The 22,865-nt window shown below is 38.5% G+C and overlaps 2 protein-coding genes across 8 annotated transcripts in view; one reads left to right on the top strand and one right to left on the bottom strand.

Annotated features, from left to right (window-relative positions):
- The window catches only part of OC90 (otoconin 90), a 22,237-nt gene extending 16,015 nt beyond the window's left edge, over positions 1 to 6,222 (top strand). For 2 of the 3 annotated variants that reach the window (XM_031060882.1, XM_031060880.1), the window contains 5 exons: positions 1,045 to 1,194; positions 1,549 to 1,638; positions 3,255 to 3,429; positions 4,437 to 4,543; positions 5,512 to 6,222. In XM_031060882.1, coding sequence (XP_030916742.1) covers positions 1,045 to 1,194; positions 1,549 to 1,638; positions 3,255 to 3,429; positions 4,437 to 4,543; positions 5,512 to 5,834 — 845 coding nt within the window. In that variant the 3' untranslated portion in view covers positions 5,835 to 6,222. The remainder of the gene's footprint in view (positions 1 to 1,044; positions 1,195 to 1,548; positions 1,639 to 3,254; positions 3,430 to 4,436; positions 4,544 to 5,511) is intronic. The other variant, XM_031060881.1, reaches the window with a different exon arrangement.
- Positions 6,223 to 9,340: 3,118 nt separating this feature from the next.
- The window catches only part of EFR3A (EFR3 homolog A), a 71,861-nt gene continuing 58,336 nt past the window's right edge, over positions 9,341 to 22,865 (bottom strand). For 4 of the 5 annotated variants that reach the window (XM_005425707.2, XM_031060878.1, XM_031060876.1 and 1 more), the window contains 5 exons: positions 18,628 to 18,716; positions 15,300 to 15,348; positions 14,252 to 14,355; positions 13,598 to 13,647; positions 9,341 to 12,397 (listed from right to left, as the gene is read on the bottom strand). In XM_005425707.2, coding sequence (XP_005425764.1) covers positions 12,292 to 12,397; positions 13,598 to 13,647; positions 14,252 to 14,355; positions 15,300 to 15,348; positions 18,628 to 18,716 — 398 coding nt within the window. In that variant the 3' untranslated portion in view covers positions 9,341 to 12,291. The remainder of the gene's footprint in view (positions 12,398 to 13,597; positions 13,648 to 14,251; positions 14,356 to 15,299; positions 15,349 to 18,627; positions 18,717 to 22,865) is intronic. The other variant, XM_031060879.1, reaches the window with a different exon arrangement.

Genomic DNA, 22,865 nt, shown 5'->3' with positions numbered 1-22,865 from the left:
AAACAAAGGGGTATAAAATGTGCACCTTGCTGAGCTATCAAACCAGTGTGTGACTATTGATCCCTTTCTGCCACCTTTCATGGGCTTTGCTGTGTTCTTAGCAGTACTTTAATTTCTTTTAATCTGTTCTCTTATCCTCTGACAGGTTATTTTCAACACATACTAAAACCAGAACATCAGAGGGACAAGCTTAATGAATTTGAGTTTAGTTCAATCAATAAATTCAGCCAAAGAATTAAAAAAAAAGTTTTAAAAATATGAAAGTACATGCCCATTAGTATTTTAAAAGTATTTATTTTGTGAAATGCCACATGGCTCACATTGGCATTTAGAAAAGGAAGTGAAACCATTTGATAAGTGTTTTCATTTACAAATTAGTTTATATAAAAAAGGTTTAAAAAGATTTTAAGTACCTCCAAATTCAACAAAACATGCCTGATCAACAATAAAGTGTCAGATAATCTAAAAACAAATACCAAATTGATTTTTAGGATAAAGAATCTCCTGAAAAGAATTATTTTTCAACTTATTTTCCCCTAAATATTTCCTTGTGGTTACAACCCAGAAAACCCTTCAGTCACCCAGCTCTGCATCAATCAATTAATTTCTTCTTTCACTGATGTTACTCTCAGTTTTAGAAACTTCAGGTGAACAGACACTTTTAAAGCAATTTACTCAGCAAATGACATCTCACTCGTACCTTATCTCTCAGTACAGCTGACTAAGCAGCAAACATGATTTTCAGCACCTGGCAAAGCTCTTTGTCTCAGTACATAGAGAATTAAAAAAAAAAACCACCAAAACAATCAGCGTTAAATTGGATATAGTTAACCACAGTCATTTCTTCTGGAAGGCAAGAGATGTGCATAAATGACCAGTGTGGATACTCTGCTTTTCCAATTTTCCTCTCAGATACTCCTTCTCTATGACCATCAATTCACACTGGTTCTGCCTGAGGATATTACTCTCACCAGCTATCTAAAATTAAAATCTTGCTGTTTATTTTCTATTTCTTCTGCTGCTTTCTTTTTTCTGCTTATTCAGAAGAAGATGGATTTATGGAAGCTTTGGTCCCAGTGGAAGAGATAACCACCTCCCCAGCCTCATTCCCAGGAGACAGTAACTCAATGCAAGTCAAAATTGTCTCCACCAACAGGAGTCCTGCAGGCACACCTGCAAGGACAAAAGCAAAAGGCAAGTGAAAAATTAATAACACTTTTTCTAATTTAGAGCACTCCCCTATTCCTGTTTACAGCTATCTGAGGAGTCAGCATTTTTCATGGATATGTAGAATGAAACTATTTCGTTATTTAAATCTGGAGGTTGCATACAACACAGAAATAATAGCACTGACTGCCCTGGAAAGGGCACCTCACTGCCACCTGACCAGGAAGGCTTAACTAAGCCCTAATAAACAGCCTTCCACTAAGAATGAACACATTTTAGGAGACTGCAGTTGATCATAGTTTAGAATACGAACTTTTGGACACACTCCTGAAAGAATTATTCTACCTTCCCAAGTGTAATCTATGCATGTGTCTTCTCCAGAGACAAGCCCTGCAAAGGGTGGCCTGAGCACAGCTTCCTCTGGCAGAGCTCTGGACCTGGCACTGTCTGAGAGGGGACCTGAAGGAAAAGGTAAATAAAGGGCTTTTTCCCCATTACATCTGATGAAATATTCAGCAACCTCTGTATTAAAAGCAGGTATGTATTACATATAAATATTATAGTTATTTTAAACCAGTTAAGCACACATGTATTGATACTTAGAAGAACAGGAGGTGGAGACATCTGCAAAAGCTTCCATCACTTCAACCTCTTCTGCCAGTATGCCGTCAGTAACACTTATAAAAACCACTAATTATTAGCGTGTAAGGAATTTTTTTTCATGTAGTGCAGTATCTAAAATGAGCTCAGGGAATGTTTCTCTCTGCTTTTGTTTATTGGAAGTAATTTAATCACATCTCTAAGTTGCTTTGTTTTATAAGCAGCAGCAGCAGCAGCAGCAATAGGAATTTTCCTGCTCTTCATTCTGACCTTTTGCCACAGTCCTGCCAGTCAGACTTTTTCTCACCATTTCTGATTCTGTTCCAATTCCTGCTCAGGGATCCCAGAGATCCTAAGACATTTCAGACCTGTCATGGCTATAAATCTACACTCAAGGACTGTCTCATCCATCTTTTTAGGCTTTCCAGTGGAGAGAAGCAGCCCTGGAACTGGAAAAGAGCAGAAGAATAAATACCACCTTTCCCCAAACTGGAAAATACAATTTTAAAATACCAGCTTTTAGAGAGCACAGATCAATTCCCTGAGCCTGTGGTTTATTCTGGGATTTAACATGAATGAATCAAGACCCAGGAAGGCACATGGGCAGAATTTCCTGTTGGAAAAAATAATCCAGGATTGACCCTGACAGGAGCAGGGAATCAGTCTAGAGCTCCAGAGGGGGAGATGGGATTACTCGTGGGAGAAGGGAGGATGCAGAGGAAACAGAAGCCCTCCCTCCCTCCCTCCTTCTCCTGCAATCAGCCTCCCTCCTTTTCCTGCAGCAGCCTCTTGCATCCTTTCCCAGCAAAGTCCCAGAACAGGTCCCTTTGATGTCTTTTTCCTGATATGGAACATTGTGTTTTTTCAAATCTTATGAATAATTCCCAAAATATCAGTTCCTCCTGAGTAGAGGGAGCCACAGACTCATTAGGATTGGGATTTGGTGATACCAAAACCCTCAAGCAAGACAATAGCCATTACAACAGATCACTCCTGCATTTGGTCTAGGGGCACTGCAGCTCACATTGGACTATATTTCAAATGAGATTAAAAAAAAAAATATTGTTTCCTTCAGCAAAACATGGTCATTGCCCAGCTCTCACTGTGGAAGCACAAGAGGTTAGGACTGTATTTTCCAAATCACCAAGACAGAAACCACTGAGTACTCAGCTGAGTTTGAATATTCCAAAAGAAAAAATTCACCTATGAAAGATTACAAAGGACTGCTAAGTATTCTCATTGCAATTTGACTTTTATGTTCTATCTTCATAGGAATCTCTCTCCCCTTTAAACTGCCTTGCCCTTTTGCTGTCTTGCTCAGCCAGCAGTACTCTAAGAGCCATAATTCAAGGACAGAAGCAGTAATTTAGAGGTGGTAAAATGTTGTCCTTCAAAGTTTCAGATAGCTCTGGAAACACTTCTCTCTTCACAAGAGAGCCCTCAAGCAGTGAGAACACGATGTGTCAAATAACAACTTTGCTTTGCAGTGTGTGAGCGATTGACCTTTCTGCAAGAGAGAGGACGTGGAAGAGTGGAGAGGGAGCTGCCCCAGCTTGGAGAAATGCTGTTCTGCTTAACTGGGAGATGCCCAGAGGAATTTGAGTCCTATGGCTGCTATTGTGGCCAAGAGGGAAGAGGAGATCCCACTGATGCACTGGACAGGTGTGGGCTCCTCTGTGTGTGCCATTAACTGTGGGTGTTACTGTGGTGCCCATGGACCAAGGAAGATCAGAACATCATTTTCTGGGCATTGTATAGCTATGGAGCAGTAGTGAAGTCACATTCTGGAGAAAAAAATCTACTTAAATACATAAAACACAAAATACTCTCATGTGACTAAACCACATTCTATTGTTGTGCCAATATTTTGGAGAGGACTTCCTAACTCCAAGTAAGAAAGGAGAACAATGGGAGGTAAGCAGAGCAAAGGGAGGAGAACATCAAAGGGATGAGGATAAGGGTGACTTGGCTCAGAGGTGGCATGGAAAGTGACTTATGAAGAGAAGAATTAACATCCACCCAGGGCACACTGTCCTCCAGAAGGGAGCAGAGCTGGAGCAAAGTTCTGTCAGAGCTGCAGCCAAGAGTCAGCAGGGCTGACCATGAGGGGCAATGCAGACAATTCCACAAGTAAAAACATCTCTGGAAGCGCTGTATTTACAGCTAAAAATCTCCTCCTCTGGGGAAGTTCGTAACAGTTGGGGCACATCAGGTCCAAGTAGAGCACACTCCTTTTTCCTGCACTCATACACAAACAAGACAGCCCAGGAATGAAAAAATTTGATTAAATGATGGATGATCTGGGTATCATGATGCAATTTTCAGATTTCTAGCCAAGATTTGAACACCGGAAGACACTTCTCATGGCAGACCAGGTCATGGTTACAATTGTAATTGTGTCTTAAAATTAAAATACACTCCTGACATGAAAATACACATGACATGAAAAGAATTAGGAAGAGAAAAATGAAAGTAGGAACAAATATAAAATAAAGTAGGAACAGCTTAGGTTGATTTTTGTTCTTCATAGAAAAAAAAATTCCAGAGTATGAAAACTAAATTTTTTTAGTTTTAATGGGCATTGAAAATAAAGACAGACAAATAATTGTGAGAGTTCTGGGATTCAGAAAGAGTAAGTATTTTCCATTTACTTCTACTGTTTATTTTAGATGCTGCTTCTCTCATCACTGCTGTATGGAGCAAGTTAAGAAACTTGGATGTCATGCAGAAAGAAATTTGAGATCTGAAGTTGTATGTTTTGATCACACACCAAAATGTAAGCTTGTGTGAGAGGAAATTCTCATGTCCTGATGACAGTGTATCAACATGACAGACTGAATGACACTATGACAGAGCTGCTAGAGCTGAGTACGGAGACAGAAATATTTAGCTTACAAAAAATTAGCAATGTTTACTATAAACTTGAACTTTTGTCCTAGTTGAGACAAAGGTTATTACACTGCTGCGTATGTGACCAGTGATGTGGCCTCTGCTGGGTTTCAGGGTGTCCCCAGTGGGCTGCAGTGGATCCAGATAGCGCAGTCCTGCTCGGAACAGACTGCCCGAGTTCCCAAGCAGTCCCCAGCCACTGGCTACCTTAGCAAGTTTAAGTGATATCAGCTCTAGTGATTATCAGCTCATTTGTGATTTCAGCTCTTTGCTTGCTAGGTGCCTAGGGGGACGGAGAAGGCTGTGTGAGGTTCCACAGGAGTCTTTATTGAATCTTCTGTGAAGGTTCTCAGTGACAGCTCTTCTGCCGAGCTGGGCAAAAGTTGGGGTTTTTATAGGATGTGGGGGTTTTAGAAAGTGTCCAATAGCAGGGGTCAAAAGGAAAGTGTCTCATAATCTTAGAGAGAGATAAGCAAGGGTCCAAGGGGGAAAAAGGGGCTTCTAAGGTCCAGTCATCATGACTAGGCATTTCCTATCTTAGACTGCCGAATGCCATGGGGGCATTGCAGGACCTGAGCATGCTACACAAACTTAGATTCAGACATTTTATAATTATGGTCAGAAGTCAGCTACGTGTGTCTTTACATTCACAAATTCAACTAAAGCCAGCAGAACCTTCCACTGCCCAGCACCTTGGTGCCAGGCTTTTGTTTAGGTAATTCATGGTGACTTTGGAGAATAAAATTCATGGCAGATTTGAGAATTTTATTTTCAAAACCTCATCTACCCGTGGCAAATTATACATGAAGTAAGTTCAACAGCTTTCAAAGGTGAATTGTGAAACTTCTCTTTCAGGCATTGGCCGGAGCACGTGTGAGAAGCTCCTCTGCGCCTGCGACGCGGCCGCGGCCGAGTGCATGGCCTCTGCCTTCTTCAACGCCAGCCTGAAGCTGCCCCACGGGCAGGGCTGCAGCTGGGAGAAGCTCTCCTGCCCAGGGGACTCTGCTGAAAGGCCTCCAGCAGGCACCCAAACAGGCTCACAAACAGGCACAGGGGCTTCCAGCTCCGAGGAGAGCAGTGAGGAGGAAGGAGCCCCGCGGGGAGGATTGCGGAGAGCCAGGAGAGGGACGCGGCATCACTTGGGGAATGCCAGAACTGGGGGGCACGAGGGCAGATAACCCTGAGGGCAGAACACCACCCACCTCCAGGGCCTTGGGAAGGGCCAGGAACAGCAGCCAGGCACTGAGTACCTGCCCTCCTCATCCTCTACACGCTGCCTCACACTCTCCAGCACACAAATGACATAATCATAGACTAGGATTAGGTGTTAGGCTGTATTAACTCCTTATTATGGGGAGGTCAGCACTATGGAGCATCTGTCTAGGTCAGATATTACATTAAATAATTATTGGACAGTGTTCTATATAACTTCACTTGATTTTTTAATGTAAAAACTGTTATTATCAGACTGACTTTTGTTAACTGTGCACTTGGTTCAGACTGGATCTTGCTGATGGTGTCCAAGTTTTCCAGGTTTTTAATTAAACCAACCTGCAACTACTCCAACTCCCTCTGCAGACATTTTTCCTTTATTGAGCTTAGCAGGAAACACCCAAAAGCAAAGCTAAAGTAATTACATGAGAGTTCCTTTGCTCATTCCTGTCTATAGCAGTGTGTGACTCCCTTCTGAAGGAAACAGTAGGTCCAAAATGCTGGACAGACCTTCCTCTTAGGGAAGCCTCTTCCCTCTCTGGCGGCCAAGTTAAGGACATGAGCAGGAAACTTCCCAGCCTGGTACAGCCCTCAGACTGTTACTCATTATTGCTCTCCCATGTTGGGGTGATGAAGTCACAATGTGCAGGCCAAGGGTGATCAAAAGAGACTTCAGCACCTTGGAATGGCTGATAGGAAATGTGGAGCATAGGTGATTTTTCCCCCTGTCCTTGCAGGAACAGACAGACTCAGTTGATCAATACCTGGCTCCATGGCTGGGGTCACAGCCAGAAGCTGGGGTTTTGTGGTGATAGGATGATCAGCACAACAGCAGACCTGTTTGTGTGAGATAGGATTCATATTTCTCACATGGGCAAGAGGTCTTTGCTCATGAGCTGTCAGGGCTGACTGACAGGCTTTAAAACAGCCTTGAAGGGAGAGAGGTGTAATATCAGGCCATGACAAACCTATAAAGATCCCTTCCAATCTAATCCATTCTATGACTCTATGACTCACCAAAAAATGTTGCTACAAACTTCCCAGTGATTCATTCAGCTGCTCGGAAAGGTCTGGATTTCTTCTCCATCACCTTGTTCTACAGGACTGAACTGTGTCACCAAGGTATTCCTACAATGACTACAGCACGTACCCCTACTATCCAATGATTGTAGCATGTACCCTCATGCTGGGTGCAGAGATGCTGTCTGTGTTCTTCCAGATCCTGCTGCAGTTCACTAAACCCCAGCATGTGATCCTGTGTGAACTGAACAGTGTGAGAAGAGCAGGTGAAAATGCCTGTGAATGTTCTTGGATGAGCAGTTTATACTGGATAAACTTCTGGCTGGTGACAAGCTCCCTTCAGTATTTTTCCTACATTAAAAGTGCAAAGGATTACTACAGTGCAAACCCCCCCCAAACAAACAAAACCCTAAACAAACAAACAAAACCCCAAACATTATCACCCCCCCTCCCCAACAAAGCCCAAACAAACAAAACCCACCACATAAACTCCCAAAATAAACCCTGAAGGTATTTAGTCAGGTGAATCCCTCTGGATCCCAGTGGCTACATCTTCAGCCCTAGTGAAAAAAAACAACAGAACAAAAAGACTTTCTTTGAAGGAAGGCAGAGGTCAAATAAGTTATGTGAGAAATTCTATTTGCAGACAAGATTTTAATTAACTCCCCCCTTATACTGTACAGAAAAAGGACATCGCAGAACTGAAGCAAAATGCCAAAACTGCAAAATGCCCATTTTTGTCCTATACTGAGGATGAGCTCTGCATTACACTGCAATTTTTATCAGCTTTTATTATAGGGATGAAAAATTATTTTACATTTCACAGAATTTATAAATAAATAGCGCAGTGAGAAAGTGAGACAAATGATGAGCTGAAATGTGGAAAACTGGCCTGTAAGCAGGTGAATGAATTGCACTGCAGAGCTGCAATAACATCAGTTCATCTCTGACAAGAGTGGTGCTGCTGCTCTGAACACTGCACCTTAAAATAAACTCCCATTCCTTTCTGCTAATTATTACTGCCTTCATGGTTATGCAAACATTCACTCAACTATGCTGAAATTTCTGACTGCAGAGATAGGAATGGATCATTTAGTCAACGAGGTGAAAGAGAAATAACAAAATAAATATGCTTTTGTTCAGGCAATGTTGTTATTAATTCCTTTGAGCTTTTTTCCCCAGTATCTCTCTTTCAGGAAGAGTTTAACATCCAAGTTGTGCCCTAATTACTACCACATGAATTGTGATGATAAAGCGAAGTCTTAAGTAATCTAATCATGATTAGCTACATTTATTCGCAATCAGAGATCATTGCTAAAATAATTTTAAAAATGACAAGCAGATCAAAAAGAAACATTTAGCATAACTTTTTTCTTTCTTCTCTCCTTCTCATAGGCACTTTACACCATATTTTTCATAGATTTGGGGCACAGCTGGCCAAAACATAGCTGTTTCCCAAAAGCAAATAACTAATTTATTAACTACTAATCTACAAATATTTCCTACTTCAATATTTTAACTTTTTAATCATTGAATTCTTTTCCTGTCCCATGGGCACTGACACCTTTCATTAGACCAGGGTGCTCAAAGCCCCTTCCAACCTGGCCATGAACACTTCCAGGGATGGGGCATCCAGAGCTTCTGTGGGCAGCCTGTTCCAGTGCCTCACCACCCTCACAGGAAAGAAATTCTTCCTAACATCTAATCTAAACCCACTCTTTCAATCCGGAGTCATTCTTTCTTGTCTTATCTGCATGCCCTTGCCCAAAGTCCCTTCTCAGCTCTCCTGAATCCCCTTTAGGAACTACAAAGTGCTATAAGGTCTCCCCAGAGCCAGCGGAAATCATGTTCCTCCAGGATGAACAGCCCCAACTCCATCTGTCCCCACAGCAGAGAAGCTCCAGCCCCTTGACCAACTTTGTGGCCTCCTCTGGACAAGTCAACATCTTTCTTGTTTTGAGGGCTCCAGAGTGGGATGCAGGACCTCAGGCAGGGTCTCCCAAGGGCAGAGTAGAGGGGGACAATCCCCTCCCTTGCCCTGCTGCCCCATGGGGCACTGGGTGCAGCCCAGGACACCTTTGGTTTCTGGGCTGCATCCAGAGCACATTGCTGGGACTTGCTGAGCTCCTCACCCACCAACAGCCCCAAGTCCTCCCCAGGGCTGCTCTCAATGCATTTTCCACCCAGCCTGTGTTTGTGCTTGGGATTGCCCCGACCCCAGCTGCAGGACCTTGCACTTGGCCTTGCTGAACCTCATTAGATTCTCACAGCCCTCTCAAGCCTGTCCAGGTTTAATAGTAAATAAATGTAGTAGTTCAATAACAATGCAATGCTGTAATATCTGCAAAAAACCAAATGGGTGTGCAAACTGAGGGCTATTCTAAATGCTAAAAAATTAGTAATTGACATAAAAATTGTGAGCAATAAAAATTAACTGACACCTCAGAAAAGATTAATTTTTAAATGTTGGTTTATTTTATTGCTTAAATATAGATTGCACAGTGTGTTCTTACATTTATTGAAACTGGTTCATTACATACAGTACAGAATATATTACCATTGGAACAACAGACAAATTAGCCCTACTCTGGTTTTGGACAACAGGCTATTTCTACCTTTTAGTATGACCATGAATTTAATCTATCTTAAAGTGACTCACTACCAAAAGCTGTATTTTTTTCGAGATGACATAACAGGAAAGAGAACCCCAAGCAACAGCTGGAATACATTTAAACTGGGTACCAATTATAACCATTAAGACAGTGCTCAGTGTGTTGCAGATAACACAGGGCCAGTTTGCATAAGGAGCTTTTAAGTTCTGCAGCTTGTCTGAAGAACATAAAGAGAAGTGAAACAAAGCAGCTTTGTACTATACAACAAACAGCATTCTTAATTCTTTTGGTTTCATTCATTGGCTCATATAACAGTAACTACCAAACCAATACATTTTACAGTCACTCCCATCTCCCATGTGTCTAGAAAGGCCAGAGTGAACCAATTATCAACTTACAGACTCCTCAGTGAACCAATTATCAACTTACAGACTCCCTGAATTTCCGTAAAGGAAGAAATGAAATATTATATGAACACACAGAGTGTTACAAACTCTTTACTCCCTGCACTACACCTGCACAACACCTGCATTTCCCAAACTGAATATTGGAAACACAGAAACCTACCATTACCATAAAGGAAAAATACTTCATTAACAGAACAGAAAATGAAGTGCTGAATCTAGTTTTTCCACATGCAGCATTCATGCAACAGAATTCAATCACAGAAACAATCCAGTATTTACAGCACAGTCTCCATACTGCACAAGTGCAAACAGAAGTACATTCTGTATTACTTAAGACTCTTTCTTTTTGTACAAAAGTGCCAAGTGTTACTCTTAAAAAAATGACAGAGTGGGTAGGTTTTTTACATTGTATCCCTATGTTGGATGTACTTTTTAAAAAATTACAGTCTTTATACAGGCCAAAAACTCTTAGTCTTACCTTAAAAAAAAAAGGGAAAAAAAAGTGAAAACTAAAAGCTAGAGTCCTATTTATGTGTAGACTGTGGTCTGATCAGGCTGACACGCTGCAGCAGTAAAAATCACAACGGAATGCTGTAGATAAGGGGTTGTTTCGTCATCCACTAACAGCTGTGATTGCACTGTTAAACTGAAAAGAAGGTCTCAATTACCTTTTGAGCTTTGTGAATGCTTTCTGAAACTCAGCATGTCATCTCATAGGTTTAAGTAGCTGATATTTCCCTATGTCATGCCACATCAGGCCTTTAAATGTAGTCCAGTACAATTCTGGACTACTGTTCAAAAAACTTAAAATCCTCTTTACAATGGATTTGCAAATGCTTCAGTCAGCAAATTAGCAGGGCTAATAATCCTTCAAATCATGACTTATGCAATCAAAGATTAATTTAGGTTGGGACTTCTGAAAGTCATCTAAACCAAGCTTCTGCTCAAAGCAGGCCTAACTGAAGTTCAGTTACTTTCTTCATGTTCACTGTTCATCCAAAACACTTAATTAAATGTCTACATTTATTATTGGTATTTGAGAGCATTCATTCATGTTTACACTGCTGCAGTCAGATTCAGATAAATTAAGGGACTTCAGATTTACTATTCATGGCATCAATGAATGCAGTTTTTCTTTTTTTGCTGGCAGGATTTAGTGAGTCATAAAGACAAGCTTGATAATTATTATCAAATGTCCATGATTTACTTTATCAGTTTTACTTTATTTACATTTGAATAGTATATGCTCAGATACATAAACCTATGAAATTTACCTTAAAGGTTTGAGAAATGAAACAAAAACAAACACAGAGATGCATCTCTAAAAATGCTTTTGCTTGAAAATATATGTAATAAATTCTTGATCTTTAAATGGTTTCATTGAGTTTACTTTCAATTTCTAAAATATCACTAAAAAGCTGTTATAAACTACAGAGAAATGTCTCACAGAATATAGTTTTAGTATTTATGATTTAAAATGCCCTCAGTTTATTTTCTGCTATACTAAATATATCTCTCCTGTATTTATACTAAAGCAGACAGTAAAATACTACAGTGTTTTCAAAAGTACAGTCTGTAAACCATACATCTTAAGACACGAAATATATTGCACAATTCCGTGCTTCAAGAGGAGATTTCTCCTCTCTTATGCAAAGCTTAAGATTTAACTTTTAGCAAGAAACACAGTACACATACTGGATGTAGCTATCTAAAAAGCATGTTATGTGATGCATCAAAATATACTTAACAAGTGCTCATTAATTCATTCACTGTATTTGAACACATGTAAGGTGTTGGTTTTTCCATCTATTCCAAACCAAACAAGTTGAGCAGCTATGACAGCAGGAACAAGAGGGAGCTCAGGTAGGGCTCCCCTGGTTACATTGAATGAGATAAAGCAAGCCAAAAGCATTCTAGTTTGACATAGAATTGAGGTGGAGGAGTAAAAAAACCAACCAACCAAACAACAAAACAACCAACCAAAAAAAAACCAACCCAAAAAAACCCAAAACCCAAACCAAACCAAAAAAAGGCTTTAATAGGTTTTTCAGTTACAATATCTCAAATTTAAGGAATTTGAAGCAATACAAATTCCTAGAGTAACTGAAATATTTACCTATATGGCAAGACAAGTTTTAAATCTTTTACATGTACTCAAATATGAAAATGAAAAAAACATGGTCTGTGAAAAACCTAACTCAAAATATATTACAGAATAAAACAATTCAAGACAGTTTCATTAATTTGGCTAAAGTAATCTGTATTTGGCTCATGTCCATCATTATATTAAAGTTAGATACAATAAACAATAAAATTTGAAAACTCATCTTGTTCTTTCTATTGTACTCTACTCTAAATAATGTCCAGCAGACTTCAGAAGACACTTAATACACACAAAGATCTGGAAACTTCATCTCATAGACTGGAACAGAATGGTAATGAGGATGTCCAGCAGTCATGGTCATCGTTCCTGAGGGGCTGGGTGGAGGACTGTGTGAGAAGCACAACCAATATACAGAATTTACACTTCCATGGATTGCTTTTATATGAATTTACACACTTACAGGAGAGAAAAAAGATTAAACTACCTCCCCATATATATACCAACAGTATATCATAAAATAATAAAATACCAACAGCATTTTATCTTAGACCTGAAATTCTAATTAAATTATCATGCCCTGAGGATTTTTATATTCTTGTCTGTGTCATCAATTTCACTGATGTTACAGAACTATCAAAGTGCATCTTACTGCTAATAAATACTATTTATCCTGCATAATGATGTGCACAACTCTCTCTAATAACACCATGAACTACTTGGGGTGCTCAATATCTAATTATTTTCTCAACCAGATGCAGCACTGGGAAAACAACAGCATCCTGCAATACTACTGACAGACACAGAGATACTGTAAGATCCAGTGACATGGTTTCTGGATATTCTCCACTATCAGGAAGATTCAAAGTAAGAAAATCGAAAAGTTCTCTTTTTCAGTGTGCTGGTTTTGGCTTGGATAATTTTTTTTACAGTAGCTGGTATAGGGTTGTGTTTTGGATTTGTGCTGGCAACAGTGTTGATAACACAAGAATGTCTGTGTTACTGAGCAGAGCTTACACAGAGTCAAGGTCTTTTCTGCTCCTCACACTGCTGGACCAGGGTGTGGGCTGCAGGTGGGCAGGAAGTTGGGAGGGGACACAAATGGGACACCTGGCCCCAAGTGACCCATGGGATACCCCATATCATATGGTGCCATGCTCAGCAGTAACAGCTTTAAGGAAAGAAGTAGGAAAAAAGGGACATTCAGAGTGATGGCATTTGCTTTCCCAAAGAGATTAGCTGGAGATGGCTGAACATCTGCCTGCCCAGGGGAAGTGAAAGAATTTCTTATTTTGCTTTGCTAGCATGTGTGACTTTTGCTTTACCTATTAAATTGTTCTTATCTCAACCCATGGTTTTTCTCACTTTTACCCTTCCAATTCTCTTCCTCATCCTGCTGAGGAGGGTTAAGCCAGTGGCTACACAGGGCTACATGGACCTATCAGGGCTAAACTACAGCATTCAGTTAAAGCAACTATTTTCACCCTATTCCATGTGTTTGAGAACACTATGACATAACCATCTGAAAACAGCCACAATTGGTTAATATCATTTTTCAGGTATGATATTGTTCTTGCATAAAGCCTTACCGGATGGTGAGTTCCAGTATCTGTGCCAGTCTATCGTGAAGCAAGTTTGCCTAGGGAAAAAAAGTTAAAATTGAATTATGAACTCCTAGATATTGAACTGGGCTACAATGGGTGTGCCAGGCCATACTCAGGTGAGTGTGTTCCACACTGCCACATGTAAATCTAGGCCACATTTCTTAATTTCCTTTCTCACTGCTGCAAGGATTCTGATCCTTAAAGATGTATTTGAGATTGAGTGAGCCTGTCCTGGAGTGCCAAGAATTATAGAGCAAATTCTGCTGTGGCAGACAGTTTAACAAACCTGAAATACATTTAGTGATTTAGAATATATAGTGGGTTAAATGCTGCTCCAGTTATCCCAGAATGAAACAGAAATGGACTTTGAACCTGGATTTCAAAGAGAGCAAGAAAGAAGAATTAAGGTGAAGAATGACAAGGTACCCATTACCTTCCAAATAGTCTAGGAACAAATACAAACACACTTCAAATTACTGGAAACCCCCACCACTGATAGCAGTGGAGACAAAACAAAGAACTGAACTTCTAAACAAGTAATAGCAGTAGTGACACAACAACTTAAATCATCTTCAGTCAGCACATGCCCACTAATGACTACACTGATATCCTCAGTGCTAACATTTTGCAGAAACTCACTTTGGTTTCACATTGAGCTGCAATTTCTTCAAATGGTGCTTTTTGGAACTTTTCAATCACGAGACGCCTCTTTTCCTTTTCCTGTTCTTCAAGTCCATTGTTATCTTAAAAGAATAATAAAAAAAAATTAAAGACAAATGCAATCTTTGCCTATGAAGTACAAGAAATATCAAATGTGCACTGCAGAAGTGAGTAAAGATTGTGCCTGAAGTGACGCAACCATTCTCAAGTGATCTGTCATCTGGCATTGCTCCTAAAGCAAAACACAGATAAAGTTTCAGGGAGATGGTTTGAGAACCAAATTTTTCCCCTTTCTTACTAAGTTTTTAATTAAAAGTAACATCCAGGTCCCCTTTTGCTTTATTGCCTGCACTTCTCAGTTACTGCACACAGGTTCAGATTCAAGAGGAAACAAGAATCTGCCAGTATCATGCTGACAGGTGGCCAGAATTTTCTTACTGTTCAGAATGTGTCTACTGTTCTTAACATCAATGTTTAATCCAGATTTTAAATAGCATTTTGGTAGACTGAAAAGCATTAATTAGCAATTACTTATAGTAATATGAAATAAGGAATATGGATAATTCTGTGCTCTTACAGCCAGATCACTTGTCAGAAAAATATTCTTTTAAAAACCCTCAGTTCTTTAAAATACACAATGTGTAATTTACAACCTATTTTTTGAATGCATTGAAGACCCAAAAATCTTAATACAAAAAAAATACTCAAGTTACCTCATAAGTAATCACTCAATGTAACTTGAATATCTCACATTTATAGCTTTGTCTGTATTGCAAATGCAATAGATGACAAGCATTTCCAGATGCTTTTCATTCAGCCCCATTAACTTCAGAAAATGAATTCACTAACATTATGAAGATATCATTTCAGAAATTTAGAAATAAATAACTAGAGTTCTAAATAAATTTACTAGCTGAAAAAAAAAAAAAAAGTAGTATTTTATGTTATTCTGGCCTCTCCCTTTTCTTCAGCAATTCCATAGTAATTGTGAACTATGCTGCACAAACACAACTGTAACAAATCTTACCAATGGCTTTCTTCAAAGCTTCAAAGGTGATTTCTTCAGTATTATCAACCTAAACATATAGAAACAAAACTCTCTAATCATCACATATAACACATAAGCTTCTAAAAATTAAGGAATATGATAAAGCACAGAAGGCCAAAACAGCCAGAACTTTTCTGCCTTCCAAGTCTCCAACAACTTCATTTGGACTTTCTGTGACAGCCAAGAGATCCCTAATTCACATTTTTAAGCCACTGCAATTAGTGAGGAAATTTTTATCAAATGAGATCAAGGAAAACTTTCCAAATTGTACTCAAGATGCTCTATGGGAACAGTACTTTATTTAATGGATTTGAATTTTGGCACGAGAGTCCTTTAGGTCAAGAATAAGCTATAGTATTTCTATACTGTGAAATCTCAGTACTGGTTCTTAAGCAGCTGTTGCCAATAACATCAACTGCTTCCTGAGGCTGACTGAGTTACCAGCAATGTGATGCTAAAATGGGAGCTGACAGTGGAGTGCAGAAAGTGGAGAATGGTTACTGCTTTAGGCTAACTTTGTACCATGATGGATCCAAATAATTTGGTGCTTACACCATAAAGACTGGAGTTAAAGGGCTCTTCATAACAAGCTGTGTCTGATGCACTGAGAAAATCTGTTCATCTATTGATAGGAATATCCATTTGCTGCTGCAGATGCACTTCACCAGGAATTGCTTGAGGATGCAAAATTACCGAAGTGTTTCAATTCATTATAGACCTAGTTTCTGTACCAGTAAATATATTTATAGTGAAGCCACCCTCTTGGCATTAGGGGAGAATGTTTAGATGGCAGAACAGTCTTCACCTGAACATAACATGGTTTCTTGGCTTGAATTTTCCCACTTCAATCCTTCCAACATGTGAGCAGGTCGCAATTTTATTCTTCCTGATAAACACTAACTCTTTAGAATAATCCAATATAATTTAAGATAAGGGGTAAGGTAGCAAAAAGTTCCTTTATTCCATTCAGAAGATTGTGAGTTCTTTCGTTTTTTAAATTTATTGGCTTGAATGACTGTTAAGGGAAAAGGAAGTAGCTGTTTCCTTATTACATTAGAGTTATGTCATGAGCTGCAGCTGTAAATTATATTTTTCTAACAGGTTTTACTTAATAACCATGTATTCTCTACCTCTAAATAAATAAAAATTATTTAATAATTTTTTGTCAAATATTTGTTTGTGGATATGGCTACATATCAAGAGTATTCAGGTTCTGAAATCATCTTTTATACAACTCACATTTGGTAAATGTTAGTTGTTTATGGCTGCCTTTCATAGTGCTAGTTAACCTCCACATTAGTTGCTGATATTACCCAGCATTATACTTGGTTAATTAATACTCCAGAAGCACTACCTGCATTCACAAGTGCTTTCACCTTATGAATGGAGATAACTATGGAATAACTCATCTTCCTGAACAAGATTCACTACAAGACTTGGCACCACAAAAAAACTTGGAGTCTCCTGACAGAAGAATTGCATTTGTATTGTATAAAATAACAGCTATTTTATGGATAAACGGTCTTCTATCTCAGTGCAGAAATGATATCATACATCATTGTGTCCTAAAACTTCCATTAATTAAGTAGGTAATCCTCTCAATCATAAAGATTTATGCTTGGTTTTGTTTTGTTTTTGCAATTGAGTTCTGCTAATGGTTATGGATTGCTATACTGACTAATCTACACAGCAAGAAAACCAGATTCCACATATAGGTATGAATGTGCAGTCAGCTAAATGGAAAATACTGGTTTATCCTTTGCCTTGTAAACAAACCTCATAAAGCAAGTTAAGGAGGAATACTTTGCTTTCTCTGTTCCTGATTAATAAAATTCATGTTTTTAAGAGATAAAAAGGAATTAATTATCTAAGACAGTGGACTACATTAAGATCACATTAAGCTGAGAATCCATAAAAAGATTTTATCTACAACTACTACATCCACTTCAAATTAGTCAATGTATCAGTGCTTGACATAACATCAGAATAACTTGAAATCTGAAATGGAAACTTCTTTCATTTCATTCTACTTACAAGGGAGTTGTTCAATTACACGTAAACCACATTTAGTGAGTGATTTTAAAAAAGAATACTTATGTCAAACAATCCTGTGAGGAGCATTTACTAGCTTCAGAAAGTTAGAGATCTGATTGTCTCACTTATTTTTCAAACACCTTTTTATTGTTTCTATTTTTATCTGTATCCTTGCTAAAGCACAAAAGCAAGAAGTGAACACGAAAGATCATCTGAGGTATAATGAGCACAAAGCAGAAAGGAATAATAATAGTAATAACAATAATAATAATAATAATGATAATAAAAATAATGCAAAACATATCACTTCTGTCTAAAGTAAAGCTTGCTCCTTTGCTATAGCTTAATACTGCATTTTTAACTAACTCAGTCCACACATTTTGCTTTGTGTCTCCAGGCACGTTGTGCTTGAAGATGTCAAAAGTAGGAACCATCTGTACCTCATCTGAGGTACAAACACCTCCATTTCAACAGCTCACCTCCACTGCAGCCAGCAGAAATCTACTTAAAAAAATCAGCAGAACCTTGAAAAATATCCAGTAGAAGTAGAAATTTATTTTAAGAAATACTTCAAATGAAGTGTCAAATGATGTGGGATAATTTTAATTATAATGTGGTCTTCCTAAGGGGTAATTAACATCAGCTCCTTACCCTACATATGAATGTTTTGTTGCTACTTTATACTTCCTGTGCTGCATGTCAAACTCCTCTGGAGAGGAACAGTGACACAGGTGCACACAGCCTGCCCAGTCTTTACCTGTCCCACTCAGAGACTGCAGGTCTCTCACCAGGCTTCTATTTCTCTAGGCTTGTATCTCACAGCCCCAGGCTGTTGAACAAGTCTCTCAAATACTTCAAATGATACAGGGATACAGATGCTGAAATTTATTGTATCCCTCAAAAGGCAAAGAAAACATTTTAGAATATTTACTCATAAAATACCAGTTGTTCACCATGTAAATAAATGTATTGCTAAACCATAATCTGTAGTACTATCTGTAAAAACTGTAGTGACAAGTACTTGACCCTTTTAAACAATAATATATTTATTTTTATATTTTATTTTTATTTATTTATATTTTCTAATTTTTTATACAATAAGAGTGTCTTTGACAACACATTTCTGCAAATACTCAACTTAAAAAAATAAACCCCCCAAAATACTTAATATTGCTAGAATAATCAGATATTTGACTTCAAGGGAATACTTCAATTACATTCCCCTCTCCCACCACTCAAAATGCTGCTTTAAAATAATCTGTGATTTTCATACCTTATCCTCTATGTTGCAGCCAGACAGAATATCCACCTGAAGAGACACTGTGTCCACCATACTCTTCCTCCTGGAGAGTCTGTCCTCATCTACCATAAGAAGAAATTATTTCACTTTTTGCATAACACTCTTGAAACATGTTCAGTCAAATTTCTACCCATCAGATGCAGATTTATTTCCATATGCCTGTTTAACCCAAGATCATCTATTTTATCATTTGAATTGTGAAAAATGATACATTTAGAGTTACTACTCTAAATTACTAAACATGAAGAAAAATAACCTTTTCATAGTCCCTCCCTCCTCTCATTACAGATCTTTTCAACTTTCCTTTGAAAGTCCAGAATTTAAAAAACTGATGTCTTATTCAAATGCATAATAACAACAGAGCACATGATGATACACAGCTGTAAAATCCTTTACAAAAGCCTTTTTTTTATTGTGAAATTGAAATATTAATGTCTTAATTTTAAGGTATTCTGAAACAGAAAAGGGCTTATTGGAATATGATTCATTGACAGAAGAAACAAAGATTTCTGAATGGAAATGAACAACAATCCTTCCTTATTCTTGTTGCTACAAGTACCATATTCAGCAAGTCTAAAAATCTACTGGGTGAAAAAAAATTCTCTCAATTTCTCACTTCCTACAAATATTTTAGCAGGTCCAGCTGGCCTAAAAAGTTGTAAGAATATGACCAACTGTGCTGATACTAAAAGAAGCAAAACAATTTAATTAATGCATAAGGAGATAATGATCAAATGATCCATCAGTTGATGGAATCTCCTTCTGTGACTGCAGTCCTAGGACATTGCACCACTAGTGTTTTCCCATTTTTGACATTTAATATATTAACAAAAGATCTTAATGAACAGTAAAAATACATTTTAAGACTTCTCACAAAGATCCTCTGGCAAACAGACACTTGAGTGGCCTGACTGTGTGTGTCATTTACAAAACCATGAATTGCAATGTCACATTTTAGATTTTAGCAAAGATCAAGCCATTTGGACCTTGCTATTATTATCTGATGACTTGCACTGCAGTCAGAAGCAGCTACAGGCACTTGATACTAAAAAAAAGAGAAAAATTGTAAAACTCCCCCATGACAAGGCAATTTATGCTGGCTCTTCTGCAACCTTTGTTTAAACTACTTCTAGCCAAGCAAAGTGCTTTTGCAGTGCAAATATTGAGCATGAACAAACAGAATCCATTCCAGCAGAGCTGAACATGCTCAGCTTTTAAAAACCAAGAAATAACTTTCAGGAGTCACATAAATGAAATGTCATTTTAAGATCAAGAGGCAGTGAAAGAACAAGATTAGTGAAAAACACCTGAATTCTACTAGTATTTGCCAGGTTCTCAGAGACCCTGAGAATTTGAAATGGCATGCTGAAGGATTTACTGAATTTTTAATCCCTGATGGCTCACTGGTACATGACCCAGTATATTCCAAATCTGAGGAAAGCACTTCAGCCTGCAAGAGAAAACACCCAACAAAACCACATCTCTGCTGCCATCTTGCTGCTCTCTCTAGAACTGACACACAAACACCAGGAGATACATTTTAGGGACTACTTTGGACAGAATTCATTTTTGTAATGGATGCCTCACTAAACTTGCATATCAAATATGCCCATTTATCTCTAATTTCAACATATGAAGTGGGTAAATATTTGTGACAATTACCATTTTTTCTCTTATAAAATACAGTGTTTATCCACACACATGAAGGAGCCCAGGAGCTCGAGGACAGTGATGGAGCCCCACTGGCCCAGCCCCTGCCAAGGCTGTCCCAGAAGCCTTGACCCCATTGCCTGGGCAATGGGAGCAGCTCTGTGCGTCACCTCACTGACCAAGGTGGGCTCCATCACTTTTGACAAGGGACAATGGCTTTAAACTGGAAGAGGGTAGATTTAGATTAGATATTAGGAAGAAATTCTTTCCCATGAGGCACTGGCACAGGTTGCCCAAAGAAGCTGTGGCTGCACCATCTCTGGCAGTGTTCAAGGCCAGGTTTGATGGGGCTTTGAACAATATGGGATAGTGAAGGTGTCTCTGCCCATGGCAGGGGGCTTGGAACAAGATGATCTTTAAGGTGCCTCTTTTCCTAGGTGAAAGACTCTATTCTTTGTGCAGTCATCTTGAATGGCCAGTGATTAAGATGAATCATCATTCTTTGAACAACTGAGGGCTTCTTCCAACTTTCTACAGGCTTTTGTAATGTCACTCAAAGAGGTAATTAGTACCATCACAAAAATGATACCTATGGCTCTACTACCTGCTCAGGAAAACAAACAGGAAACTATTTTTGGTAGAGTACAAAATAATGAGCAAACACAACAGCAAACCCACAGCAGCTAACATTGCTACAGACATGTCAAGGGGAGAAACAAAAAAAGCATAAGGAAACACTAAATCCACTAAGTACAACACAATTTCTGGCCTAAAGGTCTTTAGGCCTTCTAAATGCATGTTTGACTGCACATCCTATAGGGACACACCACAGGGCAGGAGACCAGGCTGACCTACAGCTCATTTTTACCTTTTGACTTGTGTTTGCATTTATGAGGTTTTTTGCCTGATGGAAATAGAGTCAAATTAAATCTATATATATATGTAGACAAAAAATGACTGAAAGTCTTTTGAATTAGTTTTCTCCCTCAAGTAAGAAAGAGAAACGGGTATAAAAATTTGCAAATACGAATGTCTTTCTAAGTTGTTAAGAAGTATCAAGACATGAAACAAAATCAAGATGACAAAATTAGGTTCTATAAGTCATTGTTAAGCATCATAACACTGATATTTGGAAATAGTAGAAATAATTAGGATGAAATATTTATTGGCTTTTTGGGTTCAACCCTAGGTTTCACAGGAATATACAAAAAAAGCGATTGTTTCTTTATTAAGATTAATGATCTCTTTCAAAACACTACATTCTAGCATTATAATCATAATAGCAGAAATGTAACATTTCATTGCAGCAAAAATAGAAAAACTTAAAAATTCTAAAATATTCACTTGGTCCTGATTCAGTTAAATTAAAAGCTTGGGAAGCTCAATATTCCACAGGATCAGAGATTCATGAACTTAACTGGCTATGGTAACAGTCAAGAAACAAGTTTTGGTTGCTGCTCTTTATAAAAAATTACAAAATCCCTGAACCCATCTGATTCACATTTACTAAGGATTAAATATGGCAATTTCTCATCACCTGCAGAGGCAGTTAATCACACTTTCAGCTAAACTCAATTAATGTTGATGTCAGAACTTGCATCTCTTCCTGTGTGGGAACGCATTTTTAGCAAAGTGTACAAGAAAATCTTACTGAGGTCATTTCGGTACAAATATATCTGAGCTTCTAGAAGAGGCTTAACATAAATTTCAAACCAGGCTATCTTCCTCACTCCATTCTCATTCACTCAAAGCCTGTAACATTTCCTCACTTGCTGCCCACCTCTTCTGCCAATACTGGTTTTAGGTGCCAGAAGAAAGAAGCATAGGAACATTTTCCTTTTCAGTAGACAGCCAGCAACAGAAAACAGACACTGTGGCTGTGCTGGAACATATCACTAATGTGTCTGCTTGCATTTGGGACAAAACCACATCTGCTGTCTGGAGAACTCGATTCCTCTCACAATAACTATCCAAAAGAGAGATTCAAGAGTAGGCAGCAATGTCTCTGAATCAGACTGCAAGAGAACACATCTGGCATACACTATCTGTATTTGGTTCTTTCCATGTGTGAGCTAGAGAATACAGAAATCACATTTTACTGCTAGGTACTTTTAAAAGGCCATGCTTTGGGCTGGGGTATCCCCTAGTCTATTACAATCCATTTATATATAGTCACAAAACAGACATGGTTAAGAACAAATTCTTCAATCAATTTTTTTTCAGTGATTTGCTCAATTGGCTGTCGAAAATATATTAAAAGCCAAAACCACACAAATGTCACATACTAGCTAGTCCTTCTCACATTATTCACTCATCCTGTGTAGCACCAACTCCCACAAACCTTCCTCAGGTAACACATTATTTCCACTTTTACCTGACACTAAGCTTGCACAGGTATCTGAGGGAGGAAAATATCTCATTCTTGCTTAAATTAACATCTGCTCATCGGCAGTTTAACTAAGGCAAATAAATCAGCACAAGACCGTGTGGCAAAAGGATGGAATATCTTTCATCCAATGTTTACATGAAAAGGATAAAGCAAGCTGACTTGTGTATTCTTT

Source organism: Geospiza fortis, unplaced genomic scaffold, assembly GCF_000277835.1.
Source record: "Geospiza fortis unplaced genomic scaffold, GeoFor_1.0 scaffold94, whole genome shotgun sequence".
Lineage (NCBI taxonomy): Eukaryota > Metazoa > Chordata > Aves > Passeriformes > Thraupidae > Geospiza > Geospiza fortis.
This window is presented reverse-complemented; position numbering and strand designations above follow the sequence as displayed.